We start from the raw sequence: 23,221 nt of genomic DNA on the forward strand, positions 1-23,221 counted from the left end.
GACACTATCTCGTACAAGAGAGTCTTAGAAATCTGTGGAAAACCAGTAGACAACTCCGACATTGAGAAACGTCGATTTTCACGAACTTTTGCATCAACTGTCTGAACGAGTTCGTCAGTCACCAATGATGGTCTACCACTCCTCTCTTCATCATGAACGTTTTCTCGTCCACTTTTAAATAAACGTACCCATTCACGGACAACTCCTTCACTCATAACTCTTGGTCTGTACACGGCACAAAGCTCACGATGAATAGCTGCTGCAGAATATCCTTTGGCTGTAAAAAACCTTATGACAGCACGCACTTCACATTTGGCGGGGTTTTCTATTGCAGCACACATTTCAAACTGACACAAAAACTAAACTAGCGCAGGTACGACATTCACTCGACCACGCCTTGATGCCGACTGACCTGTTGAGTGCGTGAACGCACAGATGGCGTCGCTACTCCCCCCACAACCCGCACTGTGACCAATCGGAGGGTACTTTCTGAACCGCCCTCGTAATTCTCCTTTTAAGGGAAGGTATAAAAACAAATCTGTGGCACTGCCATGGGCATCCACATGGCACCCAGCAATGCCAAACTTTTTATGTGCTCCAGAATGAGATTTTCACTCTGCAGCAGAGTGTGCGCTGATATGAAACTTCCTGGCAGATTAAAACTGTGTGCCCGACCGAGACTCGAACTCGGGATCTTTGCCTTTTGCGGGCAAGTGCTCTACCATCTGAGCTACCGAAGCACGACTCACGCACGGTACTCACAGCTTTACTTCTGCCAGTATCTCGTCTCCTACCTTCCAAACTTAACAGAAGCTCTTCTGCGAACCTTACAGAACTAGCACTCCTGAAAGAAAGGATATAGCGGAGACATGGCTTAGCCACAGCCTGGGTGATGTTTCCAGAATGAGATTTTCACTCTGCAGCGGAGTGTGCGCTGATATGAAACTTCCTGGCAGATTAAAACTGTGTGCCCGACCGAGACTCGAACTCCCGAGTTCGAGTCTCGGTCGGGCACACAGTTTTAATCTGCCAGGAAGTTTTTATGTGCTGTCTATAGGAAACCTTCCCAACCTCCCAAAACCCCAGACCCCTTGGCTGGTTCACTAATGATTTTATCATGATGTGCACTCAGGTCCAAGACATCCTGTCGTCATTCTCTCACAATCTCAGCAACTTCTCTCTCATCTACTTCACCTGCTCCTCCTCAAATCGATGTGCCACCTTTGTGGATGTTGAACTCCACCTCTCTGATGGCTCAATCCACACCTCTACCCATATTAAAACCATTAACCACCAACAGTACCTGCATTTCAACAGATGTCATAAATACCACGACAAAAACCCTTCTCTTACAGCCTGGTGCCCCATGAATGGTGTACCTGCAGTTACAAGAACTCCCTTGACCACTATGCTGAAGATCTCTCAAGGGCCTTCACAGACAGGTGCTACTACTGCTTACACCTACTCTGCAAACAGATTTCCCTTGCCACATCCTCACACATCCCTGATCCTCCCACCATCACCAGGACAGTCGCCCTCACTAGCTAGTATCACGCTGGACTGGAACACCTGAACTATGTTCATTGCCAGGACTTTGATAATCTATCATCATGCCCTGAAATGAGGACACCCTAAAGTAGTGTCCATAATCCACTCAACCCATACAACACCCTATTCATCTCTATCAACTTCCACTACCAATTTCATGACACAGTGATCGTTCCCTGACGAAAACTCAGGTGCAATATATGCCCAATCCAACCACTTAGTACTTCCCATGCCAGTCCCATCACAGGCTCATCCTTTCCCATCAGAGGCAGGGGCACCAGTGAAACCAACTATGTCATATCCTTACTCTGCTGCAGTCATTGAATAGCTTTTTACATCTGTGTGACAACCAACCAGCTGTCCAGCACTGCCACACTATGACCAAGAACAAAGATGAGCACTGGGTGGCACAACATGAGGCTGAGCACAACATCCTCGATTTCAAGGGCTGCTTCATAAGCCACACCACTTGGATCCTTACAACACATCCTTCACCTCCATAATCCTCCCTGACTCAATCTCAGTTAATCCTCTGTTCCCACACCCTCCACCCAACACTTCCCCTTCCTCTGTCCTATCAACCACTCCCAATTCTATCTCTACTGATCCATCATGAATATGGAACTGTGGGCAGCCAAATATTTACCAAGGAATAATTTCCAAACAGCAGCAAACCAGCTACCTACCCTGAACTCCTCTTCCTGCATCCCATCTGTCTCTCCCTCTGCCCACCCCACCCCATACATCCCCCAGCCGAGTCTACCTGTCAGAGTGCAATCCTGGCATTATGTGTTACGCAAGCACCATGTAGGTGTGCAGTAGTGTGTGTGTGTGTGTGTGTGTGTGTGTGTGTGTGTGTGTGTGTGTGTGTGTGTCCTAATTCAAGGAAATATGCAATTTGTACTTCCATTTTTCTTTTTATTTAATCTTATTTTGACCTATCTAAAATTTGTAGGAGCAGCAATGCTGTTGGTTTGGTTTTAATTACACACAAGCTATGGAAAAAATCACCAACTAACGCAAACAGGTAATTGGAAATACAGATATAGACTTGACACGCAAATTTTTTTTTTTTTTTTTTTTTTTTTTTTTTTTTTTTTTTTTTTACGATCAGCAGCACTATTCATTTATGTAGCAAAATTTTGGTGTCGATCTTAGCTATTTCTCTTTATCATTAATTTAAATTTTACAACTGTAACTTACTATATAAATAGAAAACAAAAGTTTCACTGAGTATTTAATGCAAACCATCCAAGAACTGTAGATTGCTATCACATTAAAAATTAAAAGAATACACACAGATCAAAAGAAGAAAAGGAATACAGATCACAGAAAACGAACAGGTCAGTACAGTTATATCGTTTCAAACATTTGTAGCAACAACAGAAAAATGGCACATGAATACGTAGAAAATAGTACAGATAAGTCAGACTAGTTTAGCCCAGGAGCAAATGCAAACTGAATGGCCATGTGCAAAAAACAGCAGAGTAGATGCCTGGCCAACTGCCTAACATGGGTGCCTGATACATTTCAAAAAGGCAAAAGTTGTTAATTATTAAAATAAGCCACAACTTACATTTCACACACGGATCACGGTAAGCTGCCAGCAGACTTAATCGTAATTAATCTCGACAACCATAAAAACTGTGTCTCACTTTGTCATACATAAAATAATACACATATTAGATGTGGCGTGAGTGACCAGTAATAGATAAACATGCAACTGACGGAGCAGCATTCATGAGTGACAGAAATTGAGAAATACGCATCTAGATGGTGCTGATGCACCCTGTGGTCTATAGCCGTAGCTAACGGCTGATATAACTGGACTGCATGCTAAAATCAAAATATTTGTGTAAAACAAATTCTGAGAAGACAGTGAGTGGCAGAAAGCATCAAAAATTGTTACAATAGGACAACTAGGCTTATGAAAATTATATGAGAAGTGATATGATGTCTGAAATGCAGTAGTGAGGGGAGAAATCAGGGCAGGAATAAAAGTGTTGGGTTTTCTAGATCTCACCAAAATTGCATAAGTACTGGGGCTTCTGTCTTTTGAGATTTGCTTTGTATCTTGTTGTTCCTGTCTGCAGTCTGTTGTGCTATTTCCAGACTTCCCAGTTTTCAGGGTGACCAGGGGGTAGTTTTCCTGACAGTTATATTCACTAATGTGAGTTGTTTTATTTTTTCATTGGCCGAGTCGTTAATTTACCACACCCCCAGTTTACGCCGAATTTGGTGTTTATACTTCTCAGCTGCACTGAGCAAGTTATTCTTGATTTTAATCTTTGGGTAGACTATCAAATGCCATATTGTGGGTTTTGTTCGTATGTAGAGAACTTCATTCTCTCTTTGTAGGGCAATTGCAGGCAGGTGTTCACATGTAGTAGTAGTTTTCATACAGCTGGTAATGGGTCCGGGTGTAGGGTCAAGTATGAGGTAATTTGCTCAATGTGCTAGTATTTGTATCAGATGGGAGAGCCACATTTTTCAATGGAATTGCAAACTGCCATTGTTGCTGTTTTCATAACACCACTTGTGTTTTAGCAGCCCTATTTTAGCCTACAATTTTGCAGAGGATATGCTTCTGCCACTATTTTTTATTTTGATGTTGGCATAGTGCTGCTTGTATGTTAGGGCCTTGATTCGGATAATACACCAGTATTTGGGCTAGGTGCAGTTCCGCAGCAGAATTCCTCTCCGTGTAACCTGGAGATGTCTGGCTTCATGACTGACATGGAGGTAAAAAGCACAAACCTGGGTTTTTGTGATACAAGACATAGTAGCGCTCGAGTCTCTCTACAGCTGTAGTGATCCCAACTTTAATTTTCTCAAGCACACTAATCTGAATGGCCACAGCTCAGTCATCAATGAAGACCTATTTTAAGCTTGTGGTGTAGTGGTTCATTGGTATAAATATAACAGAGTGTTGGAGCCAGTACACTACCCTCAAGTAGACCATTTCCTATCTCCACTGCTTCCTTCTTCTGTCCTGGAATTATGCAGAGAAAAATTGGTTTTCGAGGCCTCTAATAGCCAATCTTTTGTTACAGGGTAGATCTTTTGCATGAGGAATCTGAGATTAACCATACTGTAGGCAGCAGAGAGGTCTATGGATGTCACGCCCATGATTTTGTTAGAGAGTAAGGTATAATTATGAATGTAATGAAACTGAAAATTTAAGTGAGTAGGTCATGTAGCCATGTGAGTGCATCACATATGACCAAGGAGTTATTTGCTGGGTTACAAGAAATAAGAAAAGACCAAGACAATTTATAAACAGAACAAAACAAAACAAAACATGCAGGATCAAGATACACAAAACTGAAGACTGTAGGTGCATGGAAAAGTCACTGCATCAACACCTTCCACCAATTCTTCGGAAATTTTGGGTGTTGTTGAGTTCATTCTGCAGCTTTAACATTCTCATGTTCTGAACTTAACAACATCCTCCCACTTCTAATTTAGTCATTAATTCATGTCTATTAATCTTCTAGGTTTCATGATGAATGGCAATCAATTCTGTTTCCCCCACATTCTAAAATCAATCACCACCCAAATCTCACACTTACCTGACGTTTTCATTCTCATCTTTATAAAAACACCACTCACCACTAATACACAGGGTCCACCTAAATGCAAATGGCCAATGGCTGTAGTGTTAACTCAGTTCTACTTATTATTTCCTGGATGATCTGTTATAACAATAACTGAACTGTCAAAGATTTAGTAAATTATTATTTATCAAATTTCTTGTTACAGAGTGGGGGAGGGGAGTGGCAGTATGAAGAGGAAGGATCATGGAATAATGTAGGAGATAAGTGGGGGAAGAGGAAGAAAGAACAACTATATTCTGATGATATATCAACATAAAGAATCCTGCCCTTATTACTCAGTTTGTCATCAATGAATGTAGAAAAGAGAAGTAACATGAAAAATTACTGAGACATCTAAGAAAAAGGCTGATTTTGTTGAAGGAGCACAAATCCATAAATCTGTGATTCTTAAGTGAAAACATAATACTTCATGTCTATTTAAAACTAGAAAAAACACTTACCAACCCATAAATTTGTCTTGTATTCTACATTGTGCTTCTCTACTGCCAAATTTTGTGCTTCCAAAATGGTATCTCTCACGTATGTTGCACCTTTCTTATTAACAAAACTGAGTTGTTTAACTGCTTCTTCCACTGACAATCCACGTACCAAACATGCTATATACCACATCTTCCATGGACTGTATTTGATGTTGGCTTTCATATGACAAACATACTGAAAGAAAGACATTTGAAAAATTTAAAGTTTGCAGATAATACTGAGATAAATTTTGTCAAACCACAGTCTAAGTAGGATGAGTGGTTGTGTTGGCTGCAAAACTGTGGGTTCTGAGGGGAAGAAAAGGAGTGAAGAAAGGAAAATTAGGGTTTATCATCTCATCAATGACCACAGCTTTAAAGATCACGTAAATGTTTGGTCAGAACTGTGCTGTAAATTAAATCAGACTAGGTCTATCCAAAGGACTGTAACAGCTCTGTAAGTTCAGCATCTAAGCCACTATGCCAACTTGCCAGATTTGTAGGAAATGTCAGCTGGAGGTGGTACCAGCGTTATAAGATACTACACAAGTATATTTAACACCAACACAAGAGCACATATATTAAAAAAAAATCAGCAACTAAAATCAATCAACTACCATTGTGCAACAAGGAATGGTGACAACTTACAAACAATTGCATTCTTTGGATAAGTCATGTGTAAAAATAAAGCACATGTCAGCTAAACCTTAGAACTAGCCCTGCCCTGATTGATGGGATGTTGTCAATTCTCTATAGGGGCAACATGCTGTTTCAGGATAATCTGTAAACTAGAAGTGCTAGGTGAAAACTGTCATGAAATTTGAGACCAGAGCACAAATTACTGCAAAGTGAAAGATTTGTTCTAGAGCTGCTCATTAATTTATGATACACTTTTGTCTCGCTGTAAATGAATGGAAATGAAACCCAACAGAAAACTCTTTTATGTCCATCTTATAAAAGAATGTAATCAAATTTAGACAGGTAATGTTGAAAAAATTAGATTGGAAGATGAGGCACTGACTGCAGTAGATGAGTTTTGTTATTTGGGTACCAAAATACCTGACAACAGCTGAAGTTAAAGAAGGTAAGAAATATTGACTGGCTTTGTTGAAAAAGAGAAATATGTTAACATCAGATAAAAATATATAAGTTAGAAGGTCTTTTCCATTATTATTATTATTATTATTATTACACATTATATGAAAGCAAAATGTGGTATACAAACAGTGCAGACAAAAAGTTGGTAGATGTTTCTTAAATGTGATGCTACTGAAGATCAAATGGGTAGCTTGAGGAGTAAACATTTTGGGTTAGACTTGACATGACCATTACAAATATCAATTTGGAAATAAATTATTGCAGCTAGCCTCATTTACTGCTCTTGCCACCACATATATCAGAGGATTATATCTCAGTCAGCAGGTTGTGACTTAAAATAGCTCAGATGCTTTGTGTGTGACTTCTGTGGCTGATCTCAGACACTGTCTTTCAGTAGTCATATTTTATTTTCCAGTCATATTAACATACACATTCTATACACTGAACAAAGCAAAAATGGCTTCTCTAACATTGCTTAGTTTAATTTATAGAAAGTGTATGTGATGTACATATGAATGGAAGACTGAAAGACAGTGCCTAAGGTTACCTACAAAAGTCTTGCACACACAGTGTCCGTGCCTTTTTAGGTGTAATAAATCCACCTGCTCATGGAGATAGACATAGTGAGAAGAATAATAAATGTGAATGGTTACAAGAATTTGTAGTTTTGAATTGTGATATAAGTAGACTGGGGAACTAATGATATACTGAATCAAACTGTAGAGAAAAGAGTTGTACAGCATAATTTCACAGAATGCAGTGACAGGGCAATAGGACAAACCTCAAAGCAACAAGTATCAGTTAATTTGGAAACAGAGGAAATTGCAGACCATCTAAACTGTAGAAAGACACCAAGACATCAAAACAGTAAGCAAGATTGAATGGGTATACAGAGCAAGTATGAAAAGACACCCAAGATGGACTAATGCAGAGAGTTGCATCAAATCGGTTTATGGACAGATGACTACAGTAAACACCAACAAATTATATTAGTGTACCTTTCCCCTCTCAGTATGACAAACTATGGCAGACAATGCATCAGTGGATCAACAGACCATAATAGTTGTGAAAGGACAGCATGCTTTCTAACAAGAAATGGAAAGTATCCCACCAGCGATCAAAGAAAACTCTGGCATGCTCGTGGATAGTGTTTGATGCAAAAGAAAACTAGCTCAATAACTGCATTTTAAAATATGTATATAGACTCAAAATTAATGCATCAAACTTATCTTGAAGCTCTATGTTACAAGGAAGTTCCAATAGACAAAACTCCAAAATTATTTAGGAAAAAAGAGGGGAAAGAACTATATTCATGCTATAAGCAAAGTGCAAGTAATAAAAGAGAGTGTACATAGAATTTGGAGCATATTGTGTTTGCTAATGTATGTTATTTTTTAAAAAGGTCATCCCTGGTGCATTCCTGCAGTTCCATGACGAAAATGACTTGTTATGAAAGTAAGCATCATATAAAATCTGCCACCAGATTACATCTAAAATCAGGATACTTACAGCAGGTCTTGGTTCTTCATCAGGTAATTGTGGTGGATATATTTTCTTGTTGTGACTGAGCCACTTACGAGGTCCACCAGGCCTGCCACTCCAGGCACTGGCAACTGAGCTAGTGTGGAAGCAAGCAATGCCTGGCAGCAATGCTGACATTTGTTTCACACACGAAAACATTCTGTAAAATAAAAATGTGGAAGATTACTGCTTCTTGTACATGTTTTACAATTAGGCAAAGTGCATAATTATAAAATTATGATCAAAATAATATAGCAGAGATGCTGAGTCGCAGATAGGTACAATAAAAAGACTGTCAAACAAAGCTTTCAGCCAAATGGGCCTTCATCAAAATTAAACAACAACAACAACAACAACAAAACAACACACACACACGCACGGTCATATTCTCTGGCTGCCAATGCCAGTCTGGTCTTGGCAGCCAGAGACTGTGGCCCTGTGTGTGTGTGTGTGTGTGTGTGTGTGTGTGTGTGTGTGTGTAGTCTATTTCTGATGAATGCCTGTTTGGCCAAAAGCTTTGTTTGACAGTCTTTTTGTTGTACCTATCTGCAACTCAGCATCTCCACTATATGGTGAGTAGCAACTATCCTTTTCATAATATTGTCATTATTCCATTCTGGATTTTCCATTGATTGATCAAAACAAAATATTTGAGAAAGGAAACAGGGTTATGAACCCTACCTGTGAACACAGTATATTAAGTACTATCCTCTGAACTCAAAAAAATTCATGTAAGAAATGGTTTATCTGTCAATAAAATTAATAATTAAGTTTTCAACCATGACAAGTGTGTGGAAAATTAGGCAGTTATTTCACATTTCAACAACACTGACCACCAAGTTGCACTCATTTCATATTCTGTTGTGGAATACCACGTTGTTGTAAGGAAGACAGGCAAAAAGAAGACAGATTAGATTAGATTAGATTTACTTTCATTCCAATTGATCCGTAGTGAGGAGGTCCTCCAGGATGTGGAACATGTCAGAAAAACAACAATACATGACAAATATTTAAACTAAAACAAATAAGCTAATGTACCATTCCACAGGTCCCAAGTGGAATGATCATCATTTTTTAATGAACACTAAGAATCATTTTACAAATACTATTGCACTGAATTTAAAATAAAAAAGTTTTATATTTATTTATAAGGTAAGAAACATGTAATACAACTACTGTAATACTTATTTACAATGAACACATTACTGCACTGAAATGGTGCAGAAGTTAGATTATACTTACACACACACACACACACACACACACACACACACACACACACACACACACACACACACAAATTTTCAGTGAACACATTACTGCACTGAAATTGTGCAGAAGTTATGTTGTACTTATATACAAATCAGTTGGTTTTCCTCAGAAATTCATCAATGGAGTAGAAGGAGTTGGCCACCAATAAATCCTTTAGGCTTCTCTTAAACTGAATTTCATTGGTTGTTAAGCTTTTTATGGCTGCTGGCAAGTTATTGAAAATGTGTGTTCCTGAATAATGCACACCTTTTTGTACAAGACTAAGTGACTTTAAATCCTTGTGAAGATTATTCTTATTTCTAGTATTGATTCCATGAATTGAGCTGTTGGTTTGAAAAAGTGATATATTTTTAATGACAAATTTCATTAAGGAATAAATATATTGGGAAGCTGTAGTTAGTATCCCTAGTTCCCTAAACAGGCTTCTGCAGGGTGTTCTTGAGTTCACACCACATATAATTCTTACTGCACGTTTTTGTGCCCGGAAAACTTTAGCTTGGCTTGATGAATTACCCCAGAAAATAATCCCATATGACATTATGGAATGAAAGTAAGCATAGTATGCCAGCTTTTTCATTTTTATATCCCCTATGTCTGACAAAATTCGCATTGCAAACAGAGATTTGTTAAGACGCTTCAGCAGTTCTGTGGTGTGCTCCTCCCAGTTGAATTTATTATCAAGCTGTAATCCCAAGAATTTAACACCGTATAGCATTCCACTTAAAAAGGGGGTCTTAGAGACAGAGGACAAACTGAGGACGCTGAGGAAAATATCGGCCATGTGCTTTTCAAAGAAAACAGCCTGAGATTTCCCTCAAGTGATTTAGGGAAACATGGAAACACTAAATCTGAAAGATTGGATGGGGCTTTTGAACCAATGTACTCACAATTTATAGTTTCTTACAACACAAATTTTTCAGCATGATTATATTTATCAACATCTAGACTCTGCAAACCATTGTAACACGTCCTGCATTGAGTACTTCTAATTGTGCAACTTACTATGGCTTCTTCCCATTTCATTCAGTTATGGGGTATTTGACAAGCGATTGCTTGAACGTCTTTCTACACACTGTAACTTTGCTAATCTTGTCTTTGTATCCCAATGGCAAGAAACACATACGGGATTGTAGTATATTTCTAGATTCATCACTTACAGTTGTTTCTCAAAACTTCGTAAGTAGGCTTTCACACAGTAGTTCGCATTTATCATAAAGCATCCACCAAATCAGCTTTCTCAGAATCTCCATGATGATTTCCAATGGGCCCTGCAAACCAGTGACCACTTGTGCTTTCCTTTTTGTATATTTTCCTTACCTACTGCTTGTCCTAATCTATCATTTTTGTTTTGTTCTTTATTTGTAAAATAGTTAGGAAAAAACCATGGGGGAAAATTTTTGATAGCGGAAACTTTTATGTTGTAACATGCTTGTGGGTGTATGGATACACTTTCTTTTAATATATGTTGTTTTTCACATAAACCTATGTGGACATACAGCTGTATTCACTGACAGGGTCAATGGAAGCGTCCGATTCCACCCGTCAGCTTTGACACGTGATGTAAGGCTGTTGTGATGTGTGACGTCACGATGGCGCGGAATTTATTTTGTGAGAGTGGTGTGTTTGTAGGTGTCGTTTTGATGTGATCAATGGTGCTCTCTGGTGGTGTGTTTATGTGTTGTGTGGTAGGTGATGTTTTTGGTTTAGTTTGCGTGTGTGGCATATTTATAGGTGGCGTATTGTTGCAGTCGGTGGTTCTCTCTGGTGGTGTGTTTATGGGTAGTGTGTTATGTGGCAAATGGGGTTCATTTGCGTGGTAGCATTGCACGTGTGTGATGTCGGTAGTGACTGTGCTTTCAGCGGAACATTTTTCAGTGAGTTAATGATTTTGGTTTTGTTATGTCGACGTCACTGTAGTTTTTTTCTGTTTGTCGTTTGTGAATTTTGGTAAATTGCTTTGTTTATGTATTTGGTAGGTGTGGATATGACTGACAACGTCAACAGTGTTCGGTTGTCGGCGATGATGGGTGACAGTGCGTTGTCTCTAACAAAATTTCTTCAACTATTCGGATGAAGTCGTGAAGTGTTCAGTGCGTCGTGAAGAAATGACCCTTACTAAAGTTCCAGCATCTCAGACCCGGGACAGCTAAATGTGGAGATGTCGTAAGGATAACAGGTCAAGGGAAGTGTTCAATTCCAATTTTGATTTTCTAGGTGTCTTTTTTATGGTATTAAGTGTGGTGATGGCGAAAGTTTTGAGATTTATAGTCTGGTATCGGTAGTTGCTGTTGACCTATATAGGTCAAGGGAAGTGTTCGATTCCATTTTTGTTGTTTTGTTGTGTTTTTTGAGGTAGTAATGATTGTGGACATGGTTGTAGTTTTGGGTTTTATGATTTGGAATCTGTTTCTGTTGACCTATATAACTCAAGGGAAGTGTTCGATTCCAGTGGATATTGTTTTTAGTTGATTTTGGGAAGGTTGTAGTCATTTAATTTTAGTGTTTTTGTCGTTTGGTTTAGTGGCGTGTGTTTATTTTTAGTTTGTCCCCACCCAAAAAACCCCCCATTTCCCCCCACTTGTCCCGTTAGTTTCATTATATTCTTGGAGGAATATGTGTTTGATGGTTTTTCGATCTATTTTTGTGTTTGATGTCATGTTTACTTAATGACGTTATAGTCACGATATGGGAGTTGTCGTTTCCGCCACATTGGTGACGTCATTGGTCAAAGCAGATGGGTGGAATTGGACGTTTCCAGTAACCCGACATGTCACCAATATTTTACTCAAATGATTGTATATACCTTTCATGTGGCAATAAAGATACTACACTATGTGATCATTCCATTTCATATACCTAAAAAAACTTGTTACATCATTATCACTCACTCACACTGTGATCACAGAACAGTACATTTTTTTCATTTGGTGATGCACATAAATTTATATTTCTGAATATTTAAAGTAAGCTGCCCCTCTCTGCACCACTTTGATATTGTATTAAAGACTTCCTTCACTCACGCACACATGTCTGAAGGAAGGGATACTGTTCTTACAATTACAGTTGTGGTAAATTCTATGAAATTGATTCACATTTTGTAAATCTGGATTGATGTCAGTTTTTGCAGTGAATGAAAATTTGTGCCAAGCCTGTACTTGAACCTGGATTTCCCACTTACTGTGAGCAGTTGTCTTAACCCCTTAGCTATCCAAGCGAACCTCCAGGATCAACCCAAACTTCCATATTTCACAGAGTTCATAACCCGGAGGGAACCATGAAATATGGAAGCAAGGGTATCATCATGAGTGCCCCAGGGAAGTGTGATAGCATCGCTCTTATTTTCTACATACATAAATAATCCGGCAGACAAGGTAAGCAGCAGTCTGTGGCTGTTTGCTGATGGTGCTGTGGTGTATGGGACAGTGTTGTAATTGAATGAATGTAGGAGGATACAAATAGAATTAGACAAAATTTCTAGTTGGTGTGATGAATGGCAGCTAGCTCTAAATGTAGAAGAATGTAAGGTAACGCAGATGAGTAGGAAAAACAAACCCATAATGTTCAAATACAGTATCAGTTGTGTGCTGCTTGACTTCACATCAACAAAATATCTAGGCACAGTGTTGCAAATCAATATGAAAGGCAATGAGAATGTAAGGATTGTAGTAGGGAAGGTGACTGGTTGACTTCGGTTCAATGGGCAATTTGAGAAATGTGTGGTTCATCTGTAAAGGACACTGCATGTAGGACACTAGTCCAACTTATTGTTGACTAGTGTTTGAGTGTTTCACACCAGGGCGGATTAAAGGAAGACATCGAAGTAATTTGGAGGTGGGCTGCTAGATTTGTTACCGATAGGTTCAGCCAGCATGCAAGTATTACAGAGGCACTTCAGGAACTCAAATGGGAGACACTGGAGGGAAGGTGACAGTCTTTTCAAGAAGCACTATTGAGAAAACTTAGAGAACCAGCATTTGATGCTGACTGCAGAATGATTCTACTACTGCCGATGCACATTTTGTGTAAGGACTAAGAAGATAAAATAAGAGAGATTAAGGATTATATGGAGGCATAGAGACAGTCATTTTCCCCTCGCTCTATCTGTGAGTGTAACAGAAAGGGAAATGACCAGTACTGGTTGATCGAACCCTCTGTCACCCACCATATAATGGCTTGCAGAGAATGTACACTGATGTAGACAAAGGTTGTGGGCTCCGTGACATATGGAAGTTTGGGTCTGTCCTGGAGGCATGCTAACTGGTTAAGGCGACAACTCACAATAAATGGGAAATCCGAGTTCGAGTTCGAGTCCTGGTCCAGCACAAAGTTTCATTTCTCACAAACAGCTGACACCAATTTGGATTCACAAAATTCAAATCAATTTAATAGCCCTTACAGCCTACTTCTCAACTGCTCCACAAAGGGGAAAAACATACACCCAAATCTTTGAAACTTCCTGGCAGATTAGGACAATGTGCCAGTAAGTTTCAAATTGGCACGCATACTGCTGCAGAGTGGAAATTCATTCTGAAAACAACCCTAGAGTGTGGCTACACCATGTCTCCGAGGTATCCTTTCTTCCACGAATGCTCATCTTATAAGATACACTGCAGAACTTCTGTGAAGTCTGGAAGGTTGGAGGTGAGGTAATGGCAGAAATAAGGCTGTGAGGAGTGGTCACGGTCTGCGATTGTGTAGCTCAGTTGGCAGAGCACTTACTTGTGAAAGACAAACGCCCCACATTCAAGTTCTGGTCCTGCATACAATTTTAATCTGTCAGGAAGTTTCATATCAGTGAACACTCCACTGCAAAATGAAAATTCATTCTGGAACTAAATCTTTCCATGAGAGCTCTGATCTTTTTTATTTTATTATGATAGTTATTTCTCCCTGTGTATGTGGGAGTGGAAGAAAATATTTTGACATTCAAAGGTGAAAGTTCATCATTAAAGTTTCAAACACCCACAAAAAACACCTTTGTGTTAGTAATTGTCACCCCAACTCAATCATCATATGCACAAGACTCCCCCCCCCCCCCCCCCCCTATTTCACCACAGTACAAAACAACTGCCCTTCTTTGAACTTTTTCGATAACCTCTGTCAATCCTATCCGATAAGGATACCACAACACACAAAGTACCCAGAAAAAACTCCACCATTTCCCTAATTGTAAAGGAACATTTGAAAGTGAAGTCCAACATTTCTGTTTTTATTTGTTATAAGTAAAGAATATAGAAAGGCTACAGAGACCTATGCTTCAAGGCAGAAGACTTCCTGTCTTTCTTTTTAATGGACACAGTTAATATATAGTTATGCTTATATCACATCAGTGAATGAAGACACTGAATGAAATTGATGAAAACTAAAATAGTTTGGAATGAAATCCAAGACACACTTGAATAATGAAAGTGGTTCAAAATGGTTCTGAGCACTATGGGACTCAACTGCTGAGGTCATTAGTCCCCTAGGACTTAGAACTAGTTAAACCTAACTAACCTAAGGACATCACAAACATCCATGCCCGAGGCAGGATTCGAACCTGCGACCGTAGCGGTCTTGCGGTTCCAGACTGCAGCGCCTTTAACCGCACGGCCACTTCGGCCGGCAATGAAAGTGGAGAATATTAAAGTTGTGTACAGAAACAAAAATATGATAGGAAAAAAAATAGATGAAGTGAAAACGAAAGGAACAGAATGAGAATATAAGCTACAAACTGAGGAAATTAACAGCAATGAGATTTGATGGAGAAAATGAAAGATAACACAAACAGCAGTGGGAATCGGGGTGCGTGGAGGAAGTGGATGAGGTGGGGGTGGGGGTGTGGGGGGGGGGGGGGGGGCGGGGTGGGGGGGGGGGCGGGCCGGAGAAGAATACTTAACAATAGTTGTTACTCTGTCGTTCATATATGTTATTAAATAAGACACAACTATGCACTTCACCTACTCAATATTCTCCATGTCCTGATTTTCCTTAGAAATATGAACAAGTTCCTCTGCTCAGTTATATACAATATCTCTTTCCATATCACCCTCTTTATCTAATGTGTTCATTATCAATGTTTTATTATTATTATTATTATTATTATTATATAGAACTGTAAACTATGCACCTAAGATTCACACACAACACAATTACTGTTGGAAAAGTAATATATATTCGCTTCACTGGAGAAATAATAAGAAATGGCACATTCTCATAACCTTATTGTACTAAAATGATAATACATCTGTGGTGACAACATCAGTAAAATATATGTTATCTATCAGATATTTAACATACTGTAATTAACAACATTTCAAACGAACCAAAAATATGTACACTTTTTTTATTGACATCAAGCGGAACAGAAATTAACTTTTTAATAAACAATATTGAGAAAAAGCTGCAGGTGTTCATCAATGATGCAACATACACATTCCTTTTTTCAATACTGCGGGTGTTAAGGAATGCCCTCTACAGATAATACAGCGAGAGCATTTATACCTCTTGCACCTACTGCTCCCAGATACTCAGAAGGAAATTAAAGCACAAACACTAGTCTAATCTTACAAACTATATATTTTATTATTTGTTTTGTAAGTAGGGAAAAGCCTCGTGCAGCCGGACACAATGTAGCATACTTTGATAAACTTACATAACCTTAATAACAGGGAAACTAACGAAACAACGAATGCCGAATTAAGTACTTGTTTAGGCTGATACGAATAATTCCCGAAAATTTTTTATCTTACACTTCCCAGTCTGAATCGGTTTACTATTTGTGAAAGTAACATGAAGTTGCGCCCCATCGCATATAATCGAACACAAGAAACAAGTATTTACGAGCACCACACAGACTTATATACAAGGAACATATTTTGCAGTGATTTTGGAACTTACACTGGGTAGTTATAAATACAGGTGTTGCACTTAACAGAAATTTAAAGAAACATTCCCTAAGAATCAGTACTTCAGAATTGTATCCAGTGAATATAATACTGAGAATCACAAACACATTATGTCGTCGCTTTACTTCATCACATAACGCTTCTCCAGTTCTCCAACAGCTATTCTGATGTAAATATAAACAATCCAAAGATGTTCGGTTGGTTGCCAGCAGTAAACACTTTGCTCCCCCCTCCAGTACATTATGGAGTCAATTGTCGTAAACTGTCTCAACACTACTGTCGAACTGCAGCTCCGTACATCCACGCTCTGCAAACCACTGTAAGCGCATGGTAGAGTGAATCAATTATTAGTGGTTCTACCTGTTTCAATCCCATGGAACGCGGGAAGAATAACTATTTATTTAAACGACCCATTGCGCAAGGGCAATGAGGGGCCGCCCCCTACCTCACAGCAAAATGAAAAAAATATAGTGTATTCATGTGTTTTTCTTTCAAGAAAACGATTTAAAAGTCAATGACGCTGGTTTTTACCACGGTAAGATCTGAGAATTCTTTACAGCTACTTATAAGTTGTCATTCGTCTTTCAAAATATTGAAAATACAACATACCCCAGGTCTGGGGTAACGGATACCTTAGCAGGTAGACAAACATCTGAATGGATGAACAACATGATTAAAGTCTTCAAGGCACTCAAGGTTGTGTTAGCAAATTCCATTATGCTCACACACACTGTCCCAGATGTGTGCATTTCTATCCCCACAGATGAAAGCAGTTCTGTGGTTGGCGCAGTTTCACAACAGCAGTTATGTGATTACAACCAACCTTTACAATTCTTTTCTAAAAAAACTATCCACTTCGCAAAGAAAGTGGTCTGCATTAGACCAGGAGCTGTTCATGGCATATGAGACTATGAAGTTCTTCCAGTGTGACACTGAAGGCAGAGAAGTCACCATATATACTGATCACAAACTCCTTGCAGACATCATCAGTAACCTGGTAGCAGATCTGCCATCTCACCATTTTCAGCACATGGATCTCATTAATCAGTATACCACAGACATAACACACATTAAAGGAGCAGACAGTGTGATGGTGGAGTACTTATCCCAGGTTTCAGCATTTACTTCTCAACTGAATTTTGAAGAGTTGGGTTGCTTGCAGCAAGAAGAAGGGGAGATGCAGGACTTCGTGAATGACATCTCGCAAAATGTTGTTATAGTTTCACAACGGCTGTCTGGGGTCACCAGTCCTAGAATTTGTCACATCTCTATGTGTAATCTCTGTCCGTTCGTCACAGCTGCTATGCAAAGAGGAATCTTCTCTTTGGCCGCACTCTGGTATTATAGCACCAGTACATGTAATTGCAGATCGTTTTGTCTGGCCAGACTTTAAGAGGACTGCCAGGCATGGTTATGCACATGCAGCTTGTGCCAAAAAAGTAGTGTTGGGAATCATAACCAGAGTACATTAAACAAATTTGATGTTCCAGAAGGACGCCTAAGGCACACCCACCTTGACATTATTGGCCCTCCACCACCAGCCAAGGGCTTCAGATACGTACTGTTGGGTATTGATAGAAGTATGCAATGAATGAAGGCCATGCTCCCTCAAGATATTACTGACAACTCTGTAGCTATTGTTTTTATTACATGTAGATCGAGAGGTTTGGTTACCCATCTTTGATCACAACTGATCAAGGTCGGTAAGTCGAGTCCCAAATGTTTGAAAAACTATGCACCTTGCATGGCGTGGCTGAGTTCCATACCACTGCTTACCACTCACAGAGCAATGGCCTTGTAGAACGATGGCTCTGTATGTTCAAGAAAGCACTCATGTGGCATGAGAAGACACGTACTCAAGCATTACCCTGGGTACTACTAGAAATCTGTGCAGTACGTAAAGATGATTTTAAGGCTTTGCTGACAGAAGTGCCTTATGGGGAACAGCTCGCCCTCCCAGCCAAGTTCTTCAAAGACTTCACGTGAATTACTGGCATGGTCGAAAAGGTTAAGCTCCATACTGCTGAATTCGCATGCCCCTACCCCAACCAGATTCAACTGCCCGAATATTTAACCACAGTGTACGAGCTAACTACAAATTGACTATGCTCGGAGATGAAACAGCCTGGCCAGCTCCGTAACTACATTACTCAGGCCCACACCAGGTCCTGGCCAGGTCCAAGAACACGATGGGCATCGTATTGAGCAACAAACGGCAGACTGTTTCAATAAACGGGGTCAAGCCTGTGTGGACGTTAAACAATGACAGTCTGTGTGATGTGTAGCTCTTTCAGGCTCATGTGATTCCATCCTGCTTCTCAATGAGACCCCCTCCCCAATGCAAACTCCGACAGGTGACAGCTCACTGGGAAACCATGTGCAAGCGTCAAATGCGACGTTTAGCATCGACGTCTCCCATCATCATGCAGAGCACCTGGCCATTCACCTGCGTGACACTCTCTCCATGTTCTCTAAGCCTATGTACGACTCTGACGACGGCGCAACACCACCTGCAACGCTCTCACACTCGTTTCAGGTCTTGGTGAAGATGGACGACACCAACATTGACGCCAGAATCGAGAGCAATGGACTCTTCAACATCACCATGCCAGTGTGTATGGTCACAACTGCAACCCTGCACTCTTGCACAGGATGCCACCTTCACCCACTTGCTTGTCTCTGAGACTGCCTTGTATCCAGATGCATCATACCCATTTCTGTAGGCTCCACAACTATTGGTCCAACCATGGTCTCCTTAAGGACTGGACATAACATGGTTGGTCACACAATAGTTCATTCCACAGAAGCCAACTTCAATGGAACCTCTTCCATCTCCTTACCCCTGTGCTCTGCACTTCCATGGCGGGTCTCTATGGCGACCAGCATTGGCTGATAGAGTAGGTGTAGAAAGTACTTGAGGCACATTGTTATTTAGATTCTTGTTCCAGTGGCAGTGACACAAGATCTGTTGTTCTGTATTACCAGTGATTATTTTGTCATTAAAGAGTGTTTATTTGGAAGTGTTGGAGTATTCCTTTTGGCTGCTGATGGCCAGAAAACTGGATATATCCACATGTCTGTCTTCATATGTTTCCCAATTTATTGGGCGTGACATCCACTAATGGATATGTGGCAAGTGCATGGCATAATCCACTAATCGATATGTGGCAAGTGCAGTGCTTCTTTAACTGTTTATAGTCCTTGATTGTTCTCTTCTCTTCAGCTTACTAATGAGTTTGCATCATGATTTTTGTTTGCGTATAACAAAAGTGAATATTGTCAAACAAATAATTCGTCTGTGTGTTTTACGTGTAGCTGGTAGTGTTCCTACATAAGTGGTGATCCTACAGAAGAGGCTTTGTTCTTGTAGATACAAGGATACATTCCAGCTATGGCCGCCACGAATAACCTACTGCAGGCTATTGACAGTGCCACCCTGGACATTAAAGACGAGACTGAGGTTCTGCAACGCCCGTCTCACGTATTTCGATCACTGAACTCCATGCTACACTCCGAACCAACTAAGAAGAACCTGATAACATCTGCAGTGATCATGTCATCGGAAGTTACGATGAAGTATGCTTCACACAGTCACGCTGTAATGGTCACTGACATTGAACCCAACCTGAACATCCTACCAGTTTCGGTTCCTCCAAAGGCATCAGTACCGCTCACAAGAGCAACAGACTTTTCTGCCCATCAGTTCTCGCTGTCCTCTCATGCTACGTTTACAATTACAGCCACTGCCATCTGTGCCTGTCAAAACATTGTCACACAACCAGAAATCTGTGACGACCTCGAATGACCAGTAGTCTCCATCAACGAATGACGTCTTTGGTATCAGATAGTATCTTACACCCCTTCTCAACATGTCTACAACCCTCTCAAAACGGCGCTAATCTCACGTTGCAAAAAACTACCGAGTCAAATGCTCACGCAAGTCCTTTACCACGAGAGGTATGGGGAAAAGACACCATCTGAATTCGTTGTACATCTGCATGGAATTAATGACATCAGTATTATTTTGGACACTCTGCTACGACAGATCTGACGACAACAACTGCTACCACTAGTTCGACTAAGCTTAATTACTCACAAAGGACAGCCGTTATGCAAGTTGCTCCAGGTTACTGATAGAGCGTACGCTATATTCTACATGCACACCACTGTGGACTCCAAGACAACCATCTTTCCTACCAAACACAGCTGGTACGTGCCAGACGATTCTGACAAGTTGATATTTTGCTGCAACACCACCACCACCACCCGACGACCATCGAGTATACGACAGGACCGCCAAACACTCTGCACCACCGTCCAGAAGTTGAATAATCTGTTAGATATACTGCAACTACAAACTATGGCTGCAGATAGCACACATACACACCACGTCCTTGCACCCCAGACTTGTACAAATAGTTACGAGCTGCCACAAACAGACATTTGCTGGTTTCACAGACGTTTCCGTTAGAAGGCTATGAAGTAAACAAAACAACGTTTACACCGAAATGTCAGATGCAGACTGGGTTAGGCCGAAGAGATAGTGACGACCAACTCCAGCATCCATCACAAGGACCTGTCAATACCCTACAATACACAAGCCATTTAGGGCTGCTCGTGCTGCCAGCTACAGTACGACACCAGCACTGTCACCTCCAGCATGACTACACTCTACAACACCACAAAGGCTGTTTGTGAATGACTATTCTTCAGGTTTAGTGCTTTTAATCGATGCGATATCGGACGTCAGCATACTGCCAGTCCCATACTCTCCTGATACCAAGCAAGCCAGTGTTGTTCCTTTAGTGGAAGTTTACGATTCTTTCACGTCATGTGTGGTCACAAGACTTTGCGGTTTGAAACAGATTCTTAGATCACTGTAAGTGGACATTCATGTTAACTGACACAGCTCAACGAATTTTGGATGCAGATTTCCTCGTGCAAGCCAATTTGACTGTGGATTTACAGAAAGCTTGCTTGTTACATTCCATCGATGTTCTCACTATTCCAGAGTGTAAAGGATCATTCGACAACATACGCCACTCACAGGATAGACATCTTAAGTACTCAAAACGCTGCCAGCCACATACATTCCTGATGGCAAACAAGCCAGTATGGTCCGTTCAGTGGTTGTCAATGATTCTGTGATATGCTTGTATGGTCACAAGAGTTTGCTGTTTGACATAAGACTGGCTGATCGCTGCAGATGGACATTCATGTTAACTGTCATTGCTCAACGAAATTTGGACACACATTTCCTCATGCAAGCAGATTTGATCATGGTTTTGCAGAAAGCTTGTTTGATAGATTTCGTCGATGGTCTCTTAATTCCCAGCGTAAAGAGTCTTTTGACAGCACACAACACTCACGGTAGGCAACTTAAATACTCTTCTACATCTACATTTATACGCCGCAAGCCACCCAACGGTGTGTGGCGGAGGGCACTTTACGTGCCACTGTCATTACCTCCCTTTTCTGTTCCAGTCGCGTATGGTTCGCGGGAAGAACGACTGTCTGAAAGCCTCCGTGCGCGCTCTAATCTCTCTAATTTTACATTCGTGATCTCCTCGGGAGGTATAAGTAGGGGGAAGCAATATATTCGATACCTCATCCAGAAACGCACCCTCTTGAAACCTGGCGAGCAAGCTACACCGCGATGCAGAGCGCCTCTCTTGCAGAGTCTGCCACTTGAGTTTGCTAAACATCTCCGTAACGCTATCACGGTTACCAAATAACCCTGTGACGAAACGCGCCGCTCTTCTTTGGATCTTCTCTATCTCCTCCGTCAACCCGATCTGGCACCCGATCCCACACTGATGAGCAATACTCAAGTATAGGTCGAACGAGTGTTTTGTAAGCCACCTCCTTTGTCATCTTGCACTGGATGACGAAAGAGGTCGGTGGTAGTCCTACTATAGCAACCTGGCATCCGAGCTCCATAGCATTGACGATGATTATTCAACAGTCAAGTGTGAAACTACCAGGTTAGAAAAGGAAAACAGTGTGTTGGAAGTTATAATGAAGGCCTTCGAAAGCAAACTACAAGTGACCTGCAAAACACTGGACACGCTTAAGACACCTTCATAGTTTACCCTTGCCTGCCACATAGTGGGTCCTCAGAAACACAGCAGACCATGAAACTATGAGGCATGGCCACACACACAATGGTGCACAGTATTTGTGCCATCCCCAGCCCACCTGTTTCCTTATGCGCCTTTTGGGCTGTGCAGAGCAACTATATAAGACCAAGGATGGAGTCATATGCCATTCGGACAGTCCATGGTTCTAACCACTCCATCTAGCATGTAAGAAGCATGGCTCATTCCGTCCTTGTGGTGAGCAATTCCAAAGAGATAACAAATAACAAGTATCCAGGATTTCACCAGTGCAACCATTTTTAGTGTGTTAGACTGCCGAAAGGCGTATGATCAGATTCCACTGGAAATCAATGACGGACCTAAAACTGCAGTGATAATTCAATTTGGACTGTTTGAGTTTTTGGTTATCTCTCAGGCTTAAAGAAGCGGCCTAGATGTGGCACTGTGTTTTGGATGGTGTTCTAAAGGGCCTTCCATTTTGCTTCACTTATCTCGATGATACACTAACATTTTGCAAAAATGCCCAATTATGTGAGCATCTCTCAAAGTCTGTGCAACTGAGGTTAACTGATTAAGAAACTGCACCTGATGAGGACAGCTACATTGTCAGTGAACCTGTGGTAACCTACTTTGGCTCTAAAGTGTTGGCACATAATACCCGTACATCGAAAGTTAGATCCTTTACTTGCTCATCTGCATAAACAACCAGAATTATTAACAAC

General features: G+C 40.6%; 1 protein-coding gene across 1 annotated transcript in view; it reads right to left on the minus strand.

Annotated features, from left to right (window-relative positions):
- Window positions 1-16,591, minus strand: part of LOC124606732 (39S ribosomal protein L22, mitochondrial) — a 55,000-nt gene extending 38,409 nt beyond the window's left edge. Inside the window, exons 1-3 of the mRNA XM_047138764.1 lie at window positions 16,394-16,591; window positions 8,231-8,402; window positions 5,606-5,819 (exon numbers count right to left, since the gene is read on the minus strand). Of these exons, the coding sequence (XP_046994720.1) occupies window positions 5,606-5,819; window positions 8,231-8,401 (385 nt within the window). The 5' untranslated portion in view covers window position 8,402; window positions 16,394-16,591. The remainder of the gene's footprint in view (window positions 1-5,605; window positions 5,820-8,230; window positions 8,403-16,393) is intronic.
- Window positions 16,592-23,221: the final 6,630 nt, after the last annotated feature.

This window comes from Schistocerca americana, chromosome 3 (genome assembly GCF_021461395.2).
Source record: "Schistocerca americana isolate TAMUIC-IGC-003095 chromosome 3, iqSchAmer2.1, whole genome shotgun sequence".
Lineage (NCBI taxonomy): Eukaryota > Metazoa > Arthropoda > Insecta > Orthoptera > Acrididae > Schistocerca > Schistocerca americana.